Source organism: Somniosus microcephalus, chromosome 11, assembly GCF_052327205.1.
Source record: "Somniosus microcephalus isolate GS21.2 chromosome 11, FLI_Smic_1.0, whole genome shotgun sequence".
Classification (NCBI taxonomy): Eukaryota; Metazoa; Chordata; class Chondrichthyes; order Squaliformes; family Somniosidae; genus Somniosus; species Somniosus microcephalus.
The window spans coordinates 148,791,124-148,811,300 of NC_140997.1; the positions used below are offsets into that span (position 1 = coordinate 148,791,124).

At 41.5% G+C, this 20,177-nt stretch overlaps 1 protein-coding gene across 3 annotated transcripts in view; it reads left to right on the plus strand.

The window, feature by feature from the left end:
- edem1 (ER degradation enhancer, mannosidase alpha-like 1) overlaps positions 1 to 20,177 on the plus strand; it is a 50,942-nt gene that overhangs the window by 20,728 nt on the left and 10,037 nt on the right. For all 3 annotated transcript variants that reach the window (XR_015080017.1, XM_086001373.1, XM_086001371.1), the window contains exons 3-9: positions 4,212 to 4,315; positions 5,333 to 5,504; positions 7,455 to 7,638; positions 10,436 to 10,610; positions 12,620 to 12,740; positions 12,840 to 13,010; positions 15,947 to 16,020. Coding sequence is in view for 2 of the 3 variants with exons in the window: in XM_086001373.1 (XP_085857499.1) it covers positions 4,212 to 4,315; positions 5,333 to 5,504; positions 7,455 to 7,638; positions 10,436 to 10,610; positions 12,620 to 12,740; positions 12,840 to 13,010; positions 15,947 to 16,020 (1,001 nt within the window). In the remaining variant the exon portion in view is untranslated. The remainder of the gene's footprint in view (positions 1 to 4,211; positions 4,316 to 5,332; positions 5,505 to 7,454; positions 7,639 to 10,435; positions 10,611 to 12,619; positions 12,741 to 12,839; positions 13,011 to 15,946; positions 16,021 to 20,177) is intronic.

Genomic DNA, 20,177 nt, shown 5'->3' on the forward strand with positions numbered 1-20,177 from the left:
TATGAAGTTCAACAGGACTAACTTCGTACCTACCATGCTTCAATAATGTAACACCACTATATTGGACTCTTGTCTTTTCTTTTGTGTCTTTGTTGGATTGTAGGATTCTCCTTTGCTTTCTTATTGGTGCAGTGACCATCAGATTGCAGAACCAGAGGTGGGATTAACTGGCCACGATAGTTATTTTGTGATGCCTGGTAATCCAGCACACTGGACTGGCTGGGCTCCAACCTGAGCATTAGAAGCAGCAGTTAGTGAGCAGCAGCGGTTGAGGGTAAGTGTCTACCTGAGACCTCGGTGGAATACCGGTGAGCAGTGTCGAGGGAGATTTACTAGTGTCAATTTTTTGGGGGGAAATCCTAATCTGCAATATGAATTTTGAGTACATTACTTTGTTTATTGAGTGTAATTTTTTTTCTGCAGTGAATCTATCTGGACCTAAATCTCAGCATACCTTCCATTGCATCCACCTATTATTTTGTACTCCCATTTCAGCCACCCTAGGGCAGATTATGGGCAGTTTGATGTACTGGAGTGACACCAGTAAGAACTGGTTTGAAAGTGCCTAAACACATGACTGTTAATAGCAGAGTAAAATGTGAACCCCTAGCCACAGCAGAGATCAAACTTTGACTATACAAACATCCATTGTCATTGCAGCAGTCGGAAACTCTACTGGGGGGAAAACTGGTGTCTCCAAAGCACAGTAAGTGCAGGGGGAATTGGCAACCATAACCGCTTCACAAACCCCTTTCCAGTTTTTCTTTTGGGGCAGTGATGGGAAGTGATCTGATGGATCAGCACTCGCCATCAAATGAGAATCGGGCAATAGCAAGCAACTGCAATGGGACTCGGATTGGAAATTGCAAGTTTTTTAATTGAAGATGACAACTTTGAAATCTGGCTCTGCTTGGTCTCAAAAAATACTAACTGTACAAGAAAAAAAATCTTCACATTAACTGGTGGGGAGACAAAGGGACCAGAAATCTCCTTTCATGGGTAAAATGGTTACTATATAACTAACCTGGCAAAAGATGCTCCTGGTCTCTTAAATGTTTGTGTTCAGATGCTGATCAACCATGTAAGGTTTGCTTTAATGGTTAATACATCTGTACCCACTGATTGCATCATAACACTTCCCAGCAATCTTCTATTTTCTGAAGGATATTTGCAAGGATTTGCTATCTTAAAGGCTCCTTGAAAGGTTGTCTTTAGAAATTGGAATATTAATATGAACGCTGTATTGCCTTTTGATTCCCCCTGGTAAAGCTGTTTCAGTAACATTTGTAGTTAAGTAAATTTTAGTTTAAACTTCTTGATTTAGAACAAGATGCCAGTTAATACAAGTTTCTGACCCATAGGAAGTTGCCTTTAGAGTAAATTCACATCCAAGTTGTAAACAGTAAAAGCATGTGTTTTGTAGCTACTGTGGGAAGTTGCCAATAATGTTGTATTTTCAGTGTCCTTTGAAACATAGAAGATAGGAGCAGGAGTAGGCCCTTCGAGCCTGCTCTGCCATTCAATGAGATCCTGGCTGATCATCCAAATTCAGTACCCTGTCCCTGCCTTCTCCCCATATTCCTTGATCCCTTTAGCCTTAAGAAATATATCCAACTCTTTTTTGAATATATTTAATGAACTGGCCTCCACCGCCCTCTGTGGCAGAGAATTCCACAGGTTCACCACTCTCTGGGTGAAGAAATTCCTCCTCCATTTCAGTCCTAAATGGCTTACCCCTTATCCTTAGACTATGACCCCTGGTTCTGGACTCCCCGGCCATCAGAAACATCCTTCCTGCATCTAGTCTGTCCAGGCCTGACAGAATTTTATAGGTTTCGATGAGATCCCCTCTCAATCTTCTAAACTCCAATGAGTATAAGCCCAATCGACACAATCTCTCCTCATACGTCATTCCTGCCATCCCAGGTATCAGCCTGGTGAATCTTCGCTGCACTCCTTCCATGGCAAGAACGTCCTTCCTCAGGTAAGGCGACCAAAACTGCGCACAATACTCAAGGTGTGGTCTCACCAAAGCCCTGTACAACTGTAGCAAGACATCCTTGTTCCTGTACTCGAACCCTCTTGCTGCGAAGGCCAACATACCATTTGCCTTCTTAACCGCCTGCTGCACCTGCATGCTTACCTTCAGCGACTGGTGCACAAGAACACCCAGGTCTCTCTGCACTTCCCCATCTCCCAATCTATTGCCATTCAAGCAACAACTCGGTCAATTTCTGTTGCACAAAAATGCAGATTCAGTGGCAAGATTATCCAGGATTGAGGGACATTTCATTGTAATTATCCTCCATTATAGAAACATAGAAGATAGGAGCAGGAGTAGGCCATTCAGCCCCTCGAGATGAGATCATGGCTGATCATCCCAATTCAGTACCCTGTCCCTGCTTTCTCCCCATCTCCCCCTTTAGCCTCAAGAAATATATCCAACTGCTTCTCATTATAATTTTAAGAAGTTGCCACCTAAGTTACTGAGACTGGTGTGTTGAAGCAGTTAGGTCGTAAGTGATGGTTACCTAATCCAATGTTTTTTTGTTTAAGTGCCAGTGTTTACAACATTACATCTCCCTATCGTGGCATCTCTTGATTAGGCTAAGTTTCTAAACATTAAAAGTTGTGTTCAAACTGAGTTTTCCCTTTTTAACTGGAAGTTAAAATTATAACTTAGTTTCTCGCAGTAAGCTTAAATGTCGGTGAACCTTCCCAGGTTGTTTGCAGATGCAGTATGATTATTTTTTTCGGGTCGGCTGGTTGTCCGAAGGGTCCAGAAACTCTGATAGCTTTATCATTTACGTTGCTGCAAAACGATGCTTATTTTCATATCGCAGCTTAACAGGCAAAGTTTGTGGCTGCAGTGACGTCAACATAGTGCAAAGATCCAGCATCAGCAGGGACCCAACGCAGTAGTCAAACCTTTTTTTGTTCTAGGATTGTGGGCAACATTGGCAAGACAGTATTGCCCATCCCTAGTTGCCCTGAGGGTATTGCCCTGAGGGTATTAACAGTCAACCACGTGGTGTGGCACTGGAGCCACATGTAAGTCAGACTTGGTAGAGGTAGCAGGTTCCCTTCCCTGATGGACATTAGGCAACTAGTTGGGTTTCTACAACAAACTGGCAGCTTTCATGGTCATGTATCTTGTGCTGGCCTGCAAATTGCTAGATTATTGAAATTATTTTCACAACTTGCCATGGAGGTAAGTCAAAGTGACAACATAGTGAACTTGGCCACTGGGGCTGAACTAAGGAGAGGGTGTTGAGAGGAAGTAAGATAGATGAGCAAAGTGGAAACAGCAGTTTGTAGCTGCGTTATTGCGCAGTTATTGTCAAACTCCAGAAAAATTGCAAGAGATCTGTTGGAATATATCTTCCAAGGTCTTCCTGCTGTGAAGTATCTCTTTCTTCCCTGGAGGAATATTGATATATAGCAATCATGTTCTGTACACTTACGTACCCAATCCTTGCCCCTATTGTTTTCTAATTTCTGCAGGGTATTATAGCTTTAATGTTAATAGGTAGAGTTTTTGAAGTTACTCTTCTATCCTTCAATGTATGTCTGTGCCATACACCACCTCCAGAAGGTACAGGCTGGAGATCTGCAGCCATGCCTCTGCCAATGGCACTGTACAGTAGATGGAAGGTGTTTGCGTGGCTCCTGGTGAATCGTCTAGTCTCTGACCGTATGCCCAAGATTGCTATCTCCCTGTGTGGGGAACAGTGAGTGCAAACCTATATCCCTTTACCCCAGCATGGTTCAAACTCGCAAAATGCACTGTGCCAAGCCCCAAGCAAGTTTGTATTCCCCCTACTTAATATTTCTCCATTTCTCTCCCCTTTCCATACCTCCCCTGCCTTAGAGAGGTTATGGGTGCATTTGTTAGGACATGTGCGTTCTGATTTTGATTAGGTTTATACTTTCCCTTGTACATTAAACTGCCATGCTAAACTGGATTAAAATGCGAAGGGCAAAGTGTTCAATGGAAATTTCTGGCTAGCTATTTTGAATCGTTACAAATGGAGTTGATAATGGAAAAGATCACTTGCCATTTCATACTGTGCACCCTTGTTTTGCAGCATATTTATAATAGCTTGTTTGGGACGCTTAATACTCATTGTGCAGCATTTACTAATTTCACACTTCTTAATCTGACGATGCATTTCAAAAAAGTTATCGCAACATTTTTCTGTTCACTGCAGGTTTTGGGCAATGCTTCAGAGTTCAGGAGAGCAGTGAAGCTGGTGATTACCACAGTCTCTTTTAATAAAGATTCAACTGTGCAAGTCTTTGAGGCAACTATCAGGTGAGCCACCGATCTCCTACTTCCTGCACCACAGAACATTTCTGCTCCATGTTTCTATTCCAACAACCCCCCACTCGAAGTTTGTGTGTGTATTAACTGAGGTCAAGCTTGGCTGTAATGCCTAGTGTACAAACATGGGTATAGCAGTACCCCTCGAACCTGTTCCACCATTACCTTTGCTCCATATCCATTGACACCATACTTATTTATCAATCTCATTCTTGAACATTTCAATTGACCCAGCATCCGCAGTCTTTTGGGAGAGCAAGCTCCAGACTAGTGGAAATGTGGGAACCCTTTTTGTGAAACAGTGCTTCCTGATTTTACTGCATATGGCCTAGTTCTAATTTAAAGATTTATGCCCTCTTGTTCTGGATTCCCCCACCAGAGGGAATAGTTTTTCTATCTATGCTATCGAATATCTTAATCATTTTAAATAGGTCTATTAGATCACCCCTTAACCTTCTAAACTCGAGGGAATACAAGCCAAGTTTATGCAGCCTGTCCTCGTAATTTTACCCAGTTATCATTCTGGTGAATCTGTGCTGCGCTGAAAGGCCAATATATCTTTTCTGAGGTGTGGTGTCCAAAACTGAAGGCAGTGCTCCAAATGGGGTCTGGCCAAGGCTCTCTACAACTGAAGCATAACTTGCTCCCCTTTGTATTCCAGCCCCCTTGTGACAAAGGCCACCACCCCAGTAGCCTTTTTAAATTATTTTTTTATGCCTGTTCATTAGCTTTTAGTTAAAGCTTGGTTCAGTGGCCTGTTCACACTCACTAACTAAGCACTTGCATGAAGAATGACCACTTCGTTTATGTACTGGAGTGTGCTTGGCAGCAAGGGAATTTCCCTCATCAAATATCCTTCTCCTTGGTGATAAATATTCCCAAATTTCTGTGTTTAATCTTCATTGCAGTTTTAATCCAAAAAAAATTACCAAGTTAAATATATATCTATCCCCTTTTCTCCTCACTGCACATATTTCTAGTTGTGCTTTAACAGTTTGTTTTGTTTAGGATTTTAGGAAGCTTGCTATCTGCTCATATGATTATAATGGACCCTGCTCAGCCCTTCGGAAACATGGCCCCAGAGGGTTATGATGATGAGTTGCTTCACATGGCTCGTGATTTGGCTGTGAGATTACTGCCAGCATTTGAAAACACCAAAACTGGCATTCCTCATCCTAGGGTATGTGACACACGGTGTTTGAGTTATCAACTATTGTCTGCTTTTTATATCTGCAACATAAAATTGTCAAACATCTTTATTTTACGTTATGGTAAGGGAAAGCTATTACAAGTTCAAGTAATCCATAATCTTGTAAATTTTGGATTTAGAGTATTTGTTGCCTTTTAACTACTGTATATTTAAGCACAAAGTATGATGGGCTATGCATTGGTTGTCCTGTGGACTTGTGCATCTTTTTCCCTTTTTTTTTCCCCCCCTCATGCAAGTGACAAGATTACAATCTTGGTTGTGCCACTTTTTGGAATTGCTGAGCAAAGGTTGTGATCTCCTGTGAGGAAGTAAAATTGGGGAATGTCATCTGTTGAAGTGGTATTGGTGAAAGCTCGGGAGCAGGTTGCTTGACTTCTGGATGCAGGATGGGGAATCGTGTATGGTTGAGAAAGAACAGATATTAAGACAGACCTGTAAAAAGTGCGGAGTACTTGTAAAATTTTAGAACACCAGCCTGAAGAACTACCTTAAGGCTTCGAGGCAGCATTATACATGCTTTTACACTGGCTTTCGAGGGGTGTTTAAAGGCGCTCTATAAATGCATGTTGCCCCTCCCAAAACTTTTGTCTCCTGCACCCATGACAACCCCAGTGTGGATTAGCCAGATTTACTACGGCTGGCTACTGGCATGACTTGAACCCAGGTCACCTGGCGGCTGTTCTTGACAAATCCAGTAAGTGCAGAGTTGCTGAAAAGTGGGTGGGTGTGAGACATGGTGGTCAGAAACCAGTGATGTAAGTAAGCATTCCTCCTAAGGCCAATGTAAAAGCAGCTTTTGTGTGATAGTACTGTAAAGTTGCAGGTAACTTTCTTTTTCACAAAAATTTATTGAACCTTAACTTCTGAATGCTAGTACAGTCCTATCCACTTATCTTGACCTCAGTTAGGTTGACATCCTACTTATGTGGACAGAAATGTCAAGGCACAATCCCTTTACATTTAAACAAAAAGCTTACCATTTGTTGACGTCATCATTAACTCTGGGCTGCTTACATCTACAAAGTTTTTAAAGTCCCTAATAGCATTAAAGGCTTACCGCTTACGTCAACCCTAACATGGACCGGCAAACTCCTTTCCTGATTGACTCCTGTAATCCTAGCACGTTACAAACTCCTTTCGAGCAGTTCGACAGCACGTCATCCCAGCTCCTGGGTCATCTCTGTGCCCCAAGGCTTGACAGTTCACAAATTCCTGTATGCTGGGGGCTTTCTCTTTCACACGGGTTTCTTTTTATTGTATCCTTCCCACCACAGGTAAATCACAGTGATGGCAAGCTGCTTGGCCAGTTTCACGTCAATTTAAAGGGAATTGCTTATGTTGGCAATTGGAATGCTACCTGAAATGTCGACATAAGCAGGTAGGACTGTATCTGTGAACTACATTTTAAATATGATTGAAATGTAGTATTTCGAAATTGTTTAAGCTGCACTTAAAGAAGTTGGCTGTCGGTTTCCAGCTTTTTAAATATTATTTTAAGTTTGCTTGATTGTCCTGCTTGTCCTGTCGGTGGGTGCAAAATGAACATTATTCCTGCTCTTTTGAAAGGTATTCAGTCAGGAACAAATGAGCCACATGCAGTAGCCACATCCACAGTAGCAGTTACAGCTGAGAAGAGCAGGTACTTTTGCTTTACATTGTCTTGAGAAAAGATGAGGTAAGGGCAGAAGATATTTGAGAATTTGTCACAGATGAATGAACTGCAATCGCTTGTTCAACTGGAACATGGAACCCCGACTTCAGAGTGAAGCTCATTCAAACTGAAGCAAGCCAAAGCTTCTTGGGATGTATTGTGGCGGTTTAATTACCTGCTGATCTTGAATTTATTTTGCACTATGTATGGCAGGAAGTAATGAAGTAAAGTGCTCTACCTTTTTGTTTTTTAAAAAAAAAACCCTGCAGGTGAATCTGAAGAAAGGGGTGCCTTCTACTTGTCTTAATGAAACCTGCACTGCTGGAGCTGGCTCTCTGCTTGTGGAGTTTGGAATCCTGAGCCGCCTCATTGGGGATTCCACATTTGAGTGGGTAGCTCGCCAGGCTGTGAGAGCCCTCTGGAAACTGAGAAGCGACGAGACGGGACTGCTAGGTACTTAATGCATTATTTGGGCTTCCGAATTACTCGTGAAACTTTACAAAAGCTGCAATTTAATGACAAAAAGTTCTTGCTGTAAAATGAATTAAAATGTTAGTCTAACACTTAATATTTTGATTAGCTGTTTTACGTCAGGAACATTTTCTGTAAACCTCAAATTGCAGCTTGTGGCGAGAGGTGGGCTGTAATGTGGCCTGTTTTCATTTAAAACATCTGAATCCATTTCAATGTTTGGATAACAGAAGTGACTGAATCCTTGATTAATTATAAGGACAGCTTTGTGTTTGTGGCTAATGCCATAACTTCTAAGAGAAGTTGCCATGGTAGTGTCACCAGGAACTCGAGACTGGCGAACGTTATACTTCATTTTTAATGTAGGTATTATGAATTACAGTAAAAGAAAATGCACGATCCATTTTATTTTTTACGCCTTACAGTACTACACAAAGTTGTTGCCAAGATATCAGACGATTAAAATTTTTGCCCTGCTGCTGTTTACAATTTATCCTTCTTGCTTTCAGTTGAATGCTCTCCTTAATAGCTTAATCGAGCAGGAGCTTGCTGTAGAGAGTCAGCAGTTTTTATTATTGAACTTGTCATCGCATTGTTGTATATTCAAAAATGAAAATTATTTAGCTTGAATATGTCCATCTGTACGTTTGTGGGTTACACAGTGGCACTAGTAACCTACTGACGTGTATTTTTGCTCCAAATATTGGAGAATGCAGTTCGGTATAGTAATATCTATACAATATAATAAGAATCTTGCATATAGGGCACATTTCATAAGTGTAGCATGTTGTGCTTTTTCTGTCAGGCATATGCCATACCAAATCTAATGTTTTTGTGACTCATTTAAATGTAACTATTTCAAGTTGATTTCTTTTATTTGGGGCTTTGTGACTAATTTCAGCTTTGGGTCTGCTGCGTTGCAACTTTGAGGACTACTCCGCTCCACTTGTTTGAGGTCTTTGAGAAACAGGCCTCTGGCCCACCCTGAGCTCCTGCTCTCTCCACCTGGGGCTGGCTTGAGTCTAATTGAAAGTGCTTACTGTGCTTTTGGCATGTTTATTTCCTTTGAGCTGCCCTGATGCCCCTTCATGCCAGGAGACCCTTACCGTCTTCATCACCTGCTTTGACCAGGTGTCGCCCTCTCCAGCTGCATTGTCCTTGTTCACCTTGACCAAAGCCTTGCTCTTCCAGCCACTCTTGCCAACCTGCTGACCTCCCACACCTGAATGAAAATGCTTGACTGAGATAGCTTCTCAGCCTCCCCTCTACACTCCAACTACCTGATATCCCCATTCATGCCTCAGATCTGAGCCACAACAGGAGAATATAGACAGACCACAACAATAAGCATTGAGAAGCAGAAAAGTAGAACGGCAGAGAATCATAACTGGATGAAGATAGTGAGTAAACATTGCAGTATAAAGACAGATATAAGGAGAGAAAATAGGCAGATGAGGGTAAAGGGAGAGACGAGGAGACTGGCAGAAGGCATCCCATAAAAGGATAAACACGCACATTTCTACATGAGAGAAGCAGAAGAAGTGCAACAGAACGGAGATCTTGAAACTAAGAAACTGAACAAACTAGAAAAAGAAATGGAGAAAACCTCAATAATTACATTCATATTGTTAAGACATTCATTCATATCATCTGACTGAGCAATGCCTTGGGAGATCCACTAATATATTGTAGTTTTATTGGATCTCCTTTCAGTCGGGATACATTATTTTATAACCAAACTGGTGTGACCACCACACAGGTGTTAAGTCATGCAACACAATGTATTATCAGTGCCACTGATTTTTTTGGTCACTGATTCAGCCACCTTATGTTTTGGTTACATGTACATTTTTACTTGTATCGTGTTTTGGTTACATATGTATTCTCCATCTGTACTTGGAGGCGACAGTGGGGGGTAGAGCATGAAGTGCATTGCCGTGCATTACCATGAACAGTGGGACCTGGATCCATGTCCTGAACTGAACGTCATTGCTTTGTGGAATATAGCCTCCTGCTGGAGGCTCGATTCTTTGAAAAGGTAGAAAATCGACCGAGTTGCTCTTGACATATTTGGAAGCTTTGGAGGAGGTTGTCGGCGCTCTCCCTTATCTGTCTGACATATGGAGACCCAATTAGAGAAAGGGGATGAATGAACTTGGTGTGTTTGTTTCATTTATTATTCATTCCAGCAATAGCTAAGCTAACTTTTCATGTTTGGAGAATAGCACGCTGACTTTTTTTAACCAATTGACATTAAAATATACCCTTTTTTCTATTCTAACACCATGAAGACTGCCGCTTCAACATACATAAAGTACATTGAAGCCTTATTCATACGGACACCCTGAACTCTTCCAGTATAATTTGATTTGTGAACCAGTTGAAATAACTGGTATATTAAACTGAAGTGTATTACTTGATCATTGGTGTCTACTTGGGATGTAACTGATGTTTGATTCATTTTCCATCGCACCCTAAATTCACAAAAAAAGGATGTCTGAATTCTGGGGGGTAGGGAGATGCTCCACTTCTGATGGGCTTCTTAAACTGTCCATTTGGAAGTTTTCACAGCCCCTATTGGAATTTCTGCACCTTCATTGGGCATCCTTCATCCAGTTTAGAGACTATTAGTTGACCAATTCTAATGGTCAAACTGCTAAGAGAAGCTGTCGTTTCTAAATGGCAGTTAAACTTGAAGTTCCTCTAATGATCTAACTTTTGGGCCCAGAACATCTACTTGAACTCCTGGACATTTAGTTTGCTTTTGTCTTTTACACAGGGAATGTGGTAAATATTCAGACTGGACAATGGGTTGGAAAACACAGTGGATTAGGAGCAGGAATGGACTCTTTCTATGAGTATCTTCTGAAATCCTACATACTATTTGGAGAAAGTGAAGATCTGGAGATGTTTAATGCTGCTTATGAAAGCATTCAGAATCATCTGAGGAGAGGGTATGTTATCCTTATACTGCAGCTTTTAAGCTCATGGATAATTACTGTCTTGCTACAGCCAGCCTTCCTAGATTTCCTTTTTTAAATTTTGTACGTCTTTGCGTCTTGTTGATACAGATTTTCATGTAATTGTACATTCACTCTGAAAATTCATGTAATTTCAGTAAACTGTAATTTTTCTTTTTCTTAAATGTTTTATTGGAGCATTGCACCATGTAGCTTGTAAAGTAATGATGAAAGAAGGAACAGTTATGAAAATTAATAAGCCATTAATTCAGAGAAGCCCCACAAATCTGTTACGTTTGACGTGCAGTGTAAACTTGTGATGAAACGCCAAGTCAGTATTAAACAATGGGTTTTCTTTTGGCCTCCACTGAACAAATTTTGAATAACCCTAATGACAAGATGCTGTTACCTGGAACAAATATCTAATCAATTCAAGGCAAACTATTTTTAACTTGTGCTTGATTTTCATAGTTTTACATTATGGGGAAATGTTGGTCCACTCTATTTTAGGAAATGTTAATAGTATACAGCAAAATCCCTTCTAGAATGTGAGCAGTGCATGTTTTCGGTACCTATGATACCAGCAGTGATAATTATAACCCGACTTCTGTGCTGTACAATGCACAGCTTGCTGATTGAATTACTTTGTATGTGGTTTCAAGAGCTGTAACTAAATCCATTAGCAGTATTTCCAGGCAATGGTTGTGGTTTCAAGTATGCAAAGCATGTTTCCTGCCTTTGTGGGAACAGCAAAATTGTTTTTAGGGCTGCACAAATCCGTTTCACGCCACATTCATTTTGTGATCTGATAGTTATGCAAGTTACACTGCATCAAAGCAATAATAAAATACTGTAGCACCTGATTGTGGCAAATGGTATGAGTACAATGCTCCTTGCTGGAGCTTATTGGTTTGTTCTTTGATTTACTGGATGTTCACTGTTTCACAATAGAACAGCCATGTGTCTGCACTTAGCCATAAGTAGATTGGTTGTCAGTGTAGCTCAAGTTTTAAACCGCGGTCCTGGAATCATGCATTCTATCGGTGATTAGTTGCCAAATGGCTGCTTTTTTACTTTCTGCCTACCAAACAACTATGATTACACTTTATACCATGACACTGTCAGCAATTATAGCAAAGCCTTTCCTAAAATTTTCTATGCCCCATCGTTCATAAAACACACTTTTTGGGGTGAATTTGTTTTTCTGGCCTTAGGGTTTTTAAGCAATTTGAAATATTGCAAAATTATAGTTTATTGTACCAAAATAAAGAAAAATATTGAAGCTGGGAAAGGGTGTCTTCGATATAGAAAAATCTTGGTGGTTGTTACCAGGGAAGGCTTGTGGACAGTATACATCAGTTTGAGCCAATTTGCATCTCTAGAAAGAGAAGCGATTGAGGAATATGATGAAAAGATGGGGTGGGTATCTGAAAAATGGATGGGCTTATTTGGCTTAAAGGCCACCTTCTGCCCCTGAAAATTTGTCTCAAGTACATAGAAGTTAGTTTCCTCTTTCCAGATATAAATTTAAAAAAAGCTACAGACAATTGCCATGTAGTCAGCGGATTGAGCGATGGATTATGAGCGCGCCAGCAATCTTGATGCTTTTTGAACACTGCTGTTGCCCCATTTTATTAGTCTGCTTGGCTCTCCATGCCATGTCTATATAAATAATCTTTGGTCTGCAGATCAGAATCCTCCACATAGGAGAATCAGTCCTACAAGGATTCTTGCCTCAACTTTTTAAAAACAAACATACAATAAATTACCACATGGTATACAGTATAGCATTGGAGCTATATGATGTGATGAACTGATGCTGCCTGTGGCAATATCTTGATGGTCTACTCCTTACTGTATTTGCACAGTAACAAATTTGAGTGGAAACCTATTATAAAGGCGTGTTGGGGCCAGTGGACTCTTCCAGCTCTACAGTTTGTCAATTGGAATTTACTGCTAGATCATAGTTTTAAATTTGTATGTATGTATTTCTTAACATGCAGGCGTGAAGCTTGTAATGAGGGAGAGGGAGATCCTCCGCTCTATGTTAATGTGAATATGTTTAATGGCCAAATAATGAACACATGGATTGATTCACTACAGGCGTTTTTCCCTGGTCTTCAGGTATATTCATTGATTTTAAAATTCTAATTTTTCTAGTCTTTTTAAAACCTTTCTAAGTGTGGCTTTTTATAGTATAAAGGTCTTTTTTATTTATTTTAGGTCTTAACAGGTGATGTAGAAGATGCCATTTGCCTTCATGCCTTTTATTATGCCATATGGAAACGCTTTGGGGCTCTTCCAGAACGGTATAACTGGCAGCTTCAAGCACCTGATGTGATGTTTTATCCACTAAGGCCTGAATTAGTTGAGTCTACTTATCTGTTGTATCAGGTATGGCACCAGAAACGTATTGTTTAACCGTACCCCCCCCCCCCCCCCCCCCCCAAAATCAATCAACCAGGTTACTTCTGGTCTTATTCATTCAAGTTAGCTCTCTTCCACCCCCATATTGTCTCAAGTTGTGCCAGTCAGGATCTCCTTTGGCTTTGGGTGAATGTTGCAGTATTGTGGTCCACGTAGGGAAACATTTGGGTTTCACGCTTAAGTTAGAACGATAGCATAGGATACACTCGGGCACAGCAGACCTTCAAAATCAGGTGGCGATACTGGATTCGCCGGCCATTCTTCAAGTCTTCCGTCATTGCAGCAAATTAATTGCCCAAGAGACTTATCCTGCAGCACCTCCAGAAGGGCCGAAGGAGTTTCACTATATTTAGGGGTCTTTTAGATTGATTTTTTTGCTCCAGATTGTATCGGGTCCATCAATGTTTTGAGGGTATAGGGGTTTTGAGCAGGATAGATTCTCAACACACTAAGTTGGACATGGGCTTGCATTGTAGGTTCACTCAAGGATCCAGCTCTTGTACAATGGGCTGTCATTTACTCTAGGCCTCTCAGTCCATTCCTGACTGATGTGGGTGATCTTAAAGGTTTTTCAGCAGAATTATGGCAATTAACTTGAATTTGTAGGTCCTAATAATCTGCCTGGTTAACCTCTTCAATTCTAAGCTGCTGTTCCACATTTTCTTTTTTTTTTTGAGGGCTCTGGCACAATAAGATTATTTAAAATAAGCGAGACATTTGCACCTTAAATAATGGCCTGGATTTTGTGGTCAGCAGCAAAGAAATGGTGCTCGCTGTCGACCTCCAAGAAAGCTGCCCACAAAGATTTAGCGGGCTCTTTGACGTCGATTTCCCCTATTACGATGTCCGTTTCATTCTGGTGCCATCTATAGGGGATCTCTGATGTCCAGGAACAGTGAAGTTTTCAAGCAGGCTGAGCAGCCAATCGGATTAAAGAATTCTCGCATACAACAAACTAGGAAATAAAAAGCACTGATTATCATTCACTTTTTAATCAGAGAGCAAAATAAAGATTGTGACATACACATGGGATTAAGGTAGAAGCTGAAATACCATAAATAAACTTGGGGGAAAAAAAATTATTAAAAAAATCTGGAACTTTTTCCATGGAATGGAGGGAATGACACTCCACACTTCTACAATTACTTTTTCAGGGACAGAGAGGTTCAGTAATTATGACTTCGTATGCCGTTAAACTCAGTTACACCTCATTCAACAAGGCTTAACTTTTTCAATGGCTTTTACAGCGAGAATAGTGCGTAAATAGTTGAACTTCACATTAAATCTCAAATTCTGTGCTGATTGCATCTGCAAAGACTGCAACAGCACACCCTGTGGAGGAGCAGGGTATCACTAAATTCTGTGCCAATACAGGAAACTTTTTTTTTATCCGGGGCCAGCGTGGTGCCGGTTGATCAAAAAGTCCGGATTACAGAGAGGTATACTTATCAAGGTACGAGAGCCCCGTACATGGCCACAGGTGCAGGAGTCCCTGTTGCACGGCCACAGGTGTAGGAACCCCGGTTACACAGCCACAGATCCAGGAACCCCGGCTACACGGCCACTAATATATAGTAAAACTTACCTGAACCTACTCCTGCATTTTGCTGGTTGAGAGATTTCTGGATGCCGGTTAAGAGTTTTCTGTAATTCTTAAATTTTGGGCCATCTAGCGCACACCACTGTGTAGCAGGTAGTTAGTTTTGGGTTCTTTACTCCAAGTATCTTTGGTTTAGAATTTCAACCCACTCCCTTAGAAAGTGAGGGTTCGTCTGGAGCGTAACTACTACCCAACGTCTAGGTAATTTGTAGTGAGCACAGGAGTTGATCGAGCTCTCTGCACTGTAATTTGGTTTACTGACCGTATTGCCTGCCCCAACGATCTACCTTGATTTTGGAAGGTGGTAGAATAATCGCTTCACTGTACTGTGGTTTAGGGTGACAAATGCCAAACAGATTTATTAAACTATAATTGGATATGAACAGAAGCAATGACTTGCTGTAGAGTTACAGTAGTTACGGGCTTAACTAACCTCATCTTGTAAGATGGAAAGTAATAGTTCGGTACTGACTTTTCCAGGCTTTGCACGTTTTTGCAGAGGACCTTTCAGTAATAGCTGCATACCTATGTTGCAGGATTTTCATGTGTAGCTGTATCTGGACAAATGGTTAGTCTGAGCTTCCAGCCTGGACTCCAGAAATTGGGCTTTTGGTCAGTCATAAGTCGCAACTGGATCCTTTGCAGGACGTGGTTTCTACAGTTCTGTACAGTCAGACATGGAATGTTCTGTGTGGGATAGATTTGTAGTGCACAGGAATCTAAATGCATCCCCTTGGTGGATGGTACCTATCTCTTGATCCAAGTTTATCTACAGATATTCGTGCTTATGACAGATGCCATCTTTGTAGTTCCTTATGCTTGTCTGTTTATGATTGCTCTGGAGCTAAAGTTGCTTAAATTGAACCCATGTATAACAGTATATATGGAAAATGGCTTTTTTTTAACTTCAGTTTTCAAAGTAGGGGACATAGATATCTATTTTTACAAATTTCATGTTTTCTCACCTGTTCTACCCAAGATATTGACTTGTGCTGTGGTACTATTCCACACGTGTACACTTTCCTCAGCCTGGTGACACTGAATTCAGTCAATTACAATATCCCATTATTGTTTTGCCTGAGATCTGCCAACCAGGCACAGACCAGAAACTGTTCTCGATTATATAGTTCAGTGCTCTACTTCGAAGTGTATTTGTTTATTAATGAATTGAGTGGTTTTCAAGAAAATAATTCTATAAACGCTGCATTTAAAAATTGTGCAGTTAATTTTATGTTGTGGAATGCCAGCATTAATTGTTTTCTGAAAATTGTTAAACCATTTCTTGTTTTTGTTTTGATGTTAGGCAACAAAAAACCCTTTCTACTTGCATGTGGGAATGGATATCCTCCAGAGTCTGGAGAAGTACACCAGAGTCAGGTCAGTGCTGGAATAGAATTTATAGATTTTTATCTGGGCGACTCACTGTTCATTTGTTGTTTTTAAAAGTTAAAAATGTAGTGTTGCTCCAAGTTGGTTTCAAAAATTCACTGGCTTCTCGGGATAGGATTTCTGGATTAATACTGTAAAAAAAATTTATATCACTTACCAACACATTTGTATAATCTTTGAGGTAGCGGTAAAAGGATTTTGATTTGCTGAATTGGACGTAACAGAAAATAATTTCCCACTGGTATCTCTCACTGGATTGTTTGAGTCAATGAGCCTGGGAGGAGGTGGGGATGGACACGATCGAGCAGAGTGGGAAGCAAGTGGCAGCCTATTGGAAAGTGGGAATCTGGAGGGGAAGAGGAGAAGTGGGACCTGTGTTGCAGGGCCCCTTGTGTCAGGAGTGCTTGGCCCTAGGTTACCCGGTCAATTGGATATAACAAGATTTTATTGGAACATTAGCAGAATTAATCATGCAGTATTCAAGCAACAATTAACAGAATCAAGGTCGGTATTCTGGGTCTTCGTCTCTGGACAGCCGCGCAGCATGGTAGGTCTTTTTCAAATCTGTTTTGTCCTGTTCGTGCTCTTTCATTTATACCCCTTTCCTTATAGCTCTGTTGTGCATGCATGCCCCTGCATCAGCCGAAACTCATTGGCTCCATTCTGTCTAGTTTCAACCAGTCATGATCTCACACAGACTACTGTGTCCTTGTTTGCCCAGAAATAGGTGTGACCTACCTCCAATCAACTGTCAATGCATGTAATCAATAAGTTAACAGTTAACGAGGTTAAAGCGATCCAAGTCCATCTAACAGTTGATGAGGTTAATGCCATTTAAGTGATTTAAAAGAGTTAATTCATTATATTTCACTGGTATAAAAATAGTTACTTGACATTTCAACAGACCCCAATCTGAGGGAAAAGAACTTTTTCTGATACATCACTATTATTGTTCCCTTAATAAAGTTGCCATGTCATGTACAGTATCTACTTTCTTCTTTAAGCGTTTTATAACACCTCTAAGCCAACAGACTAAAATGAACAAAACTCCCAGTACCACAATCGGAGCAACAGTTAAGGTTCAGATAACGAGCAATAATATTGGCAAGTAAAATCAAACAAAACCCAAAGAGAGCAAGCGAATAACTGAAGAAAGAGTAGGGCCTATTCGAGACCAAAAAGGTAACCTGTATGTTGAGGCGGAAGACCTGTGTGGTTCTTAATGAATACTTTGCGTCTGTCTTCACAAAAGAAAGGGACAATGCAGACATTGTAGTTGAGGAGGAGTGTGAAATATTAGATGAGAAACATAATGAGAGGAAATATTAAGGGGGTTTAGTACCTTTGAAAGTAGATAAATCATCAGGTCTGAATGAAATGTATCCCATGCTGTTAAGACAAACAAGGGAGGAAATAGCAGAGGGTCTGACCATCACTTTCCAATCCTCTGTCTACAGGTGTGGTGCCAGAGGACTGCTAACGTCGTGCCATTGTTTAAAAAGGGATAATGGGATAGACCGAGTAATTACAGGCCAGTCAGCCTAACCTCGGTGGTGGGCAAATTATTGGAAATAATTCTGAGGGACAAGATAAATCATCATTTAGAAAGTCATGGATTAATCAAGGACAGTCCACATGGAGTGTTTAAGGGAAGGTTGTGCCTGATTAACTTGATTGAATTTTTTGAGGCGGTAACAAGGAGGGTTGATGAGGGTAGTGTGTTTGATGTAGTCTACATGGATTTTTACCAAGGCTTTTGACAAGGCCCCACATGGCAGACTGGTCAGAAAAGTACAAGCCCATGGAATCAAAAGGAAAGTGGCAAGTTGGATTCAAAATTGGTTCAGTGGCAGGAAGCAAAGGGTAATGGAGAACGGGTGTTTTTGTGACTGGAAGGCTGTTTCCAGTGGGGTTTTGCAGGGCTCTGTACTAGGTCCCTTGCTTTTTGTGGTATATATCAGTGATATAGAGATCAATGTAGGGGCATGATTAAGAGGTTTGCAGATGATACAAAAATTGATTGGCCATGTGGTTGATAGTGAGGAAGAAAACTGTAGACTGCAGGAAGATATCGATGGGCTGGCCAGTTGGGCAGCGATGTGCCAAATAACTGCCCGAATCCGAAGTTAAAGCTTAAGACTGAAGCCATTTATTAAATAAGAATCATGGCAGAGTTAACAGAGTCCATCATCGACCGAGCCCTTGGTAGAACATACCAGAAGAGGGGCGGGGCCAGGGAGGAGCATTAGTGGTTCCGCCCGGTGGAACATTCCAGACATTACAAGTACAAATATCAGAACAGTTATTTCATCACAGGCAGAAAAGTGGCAAATGGAACTCAATCCAGAGAAGTGTGAGGTAATGCAATGGAGAAGGCTAATGAGGCAAGGGCATACACTATAAATGGTAGGACACTGAAGTGTAGAGGAACAGACGGACCTTGGAGTGCATGTCCACAGATCCCTGAAGGTAGCAGGACAGGTTGATAATGTGGTTAAGGCATACGGGATACTTTATTAGCTGAATATAAGAGCAGGGAGGTTATGCTTGAACTGTACAAAACACTAGTTAGGCCACAGCTAGAGTACTGTGTACAGTTCTGGTCACCACATTACAGGAAAGATGTGATTGCACTAGAGAGGGTACAGAGGAGATTTACAAGGATGTTGCCAGGATTGGAGAATTTTAGCGATGAGGAAAGATTAGATAGGCTGGGGTTGTTTTCTTTGGAACAGAGGAGGCTGCAGGGAGACTTGATTGAGGGGCCTAGATAGAGTGGATAGGAAGGACCTATTTCCCCTAGAGGAGAGGTCAATCGCCAGGGGGCATAGATTTAAAGTAATTGATAGAAGGACTGGAGGGGAGTTGAGAACTTTTTTGACCGAGGGTGGTGGGGGTCTGGAACTCACTGCCTGAAAGGGTGGTAGAGGCAGAGACCCTCATCACATTTTCAAAGTACTCTGATATGCACTCAAGTGCTGGAAAGTGGGATAAGGCTGGATAGCTCTTTTTCATCCAGCACAGACACGATGGGTTGAGTAGCTTCCGTCTGCCGTAAATTTCTATGATTCAAGCTACATTGCAAGTAAACAATAGGGTGACTTTAGGAAACAAAGAAAAGTAAGCAAATTCAGTTAGCTGTGAAACTAGTCTAAATTCTACCCATCTGATGCTACCTAGGCGGTACTGTGGATATTTTAAAAAATTAATTCTGGAGATCTGGATGTCGCTGGCAAGGCCAACATTTATTGCTCGTCTTAGCTGCCCTTGAGAAGGTGGTGGTAAGCCACCGCCTTGAACTGCTGCAGTCCATGTGGTGAAGGCATTCCCACAGTGCTGTTAGGGAGGGAGTTCCAGGATTTTGATCCAGTGACGACGAAGAAAGTGTGATATATTTCCAAGTCGGGATGGTGTATGACTTAGATGGAAATTTGGAGGTGATGGTGTTCCCATGCACCTGCTGCCCTTGTCCTTCTGGGTGGTAAAAGTCACGGTTTGGGATATGCTGCCCAAGAAGCCTTGGCAAGTTGCTGCAGTGCATCTGTAGATAGTACACACCACAGTCACCGGTGGTGGAGGGAGTGGGTGTGTAAGATATCAAGCTCGTTTTAATGTTTGTTCCCTAATTATCCTGCCACCCCCACTTCCTCTCCTGACGATGTTGACTCATTGTGGGCGTATCGTTCCATGGCTCCATGTATCCTCCAGCACCCTGCTTTAAAGGCTAGCCTCGGCATTGAGTGCTGGCAGACTATTGGACAGCAGGTGGCACCAAACAAAGTGTCAGATCCAATCCTGTCCTTGCCTCCAAGACACAGACATGATGGGCCGAATGGCCTCCTGTGTCGTAAATCTCTGATTCTAAGTAGTACCATGGATTCTGGCTTGCATTATACACTCCCGCCATGAGTGTTTTCCTACTTGTTTTATTTGTCTCAGCTGCCTCATTGTCCTGAAGCATGCATAGGTGTTATAGGCTATACCTTGCACCTGGGAGCATGTCGAGTGGGGAACAGAATAGTATGTGTTTCTGGAATTGATATCCCAAGTGTGATTCAGCCCTGCTAACCTTGTTGTTTTAGTCACTTGGTTAGCACTGACCAAAGGACAAAACCTTAAGCACTGTACAATCATCTGTCGCCCCA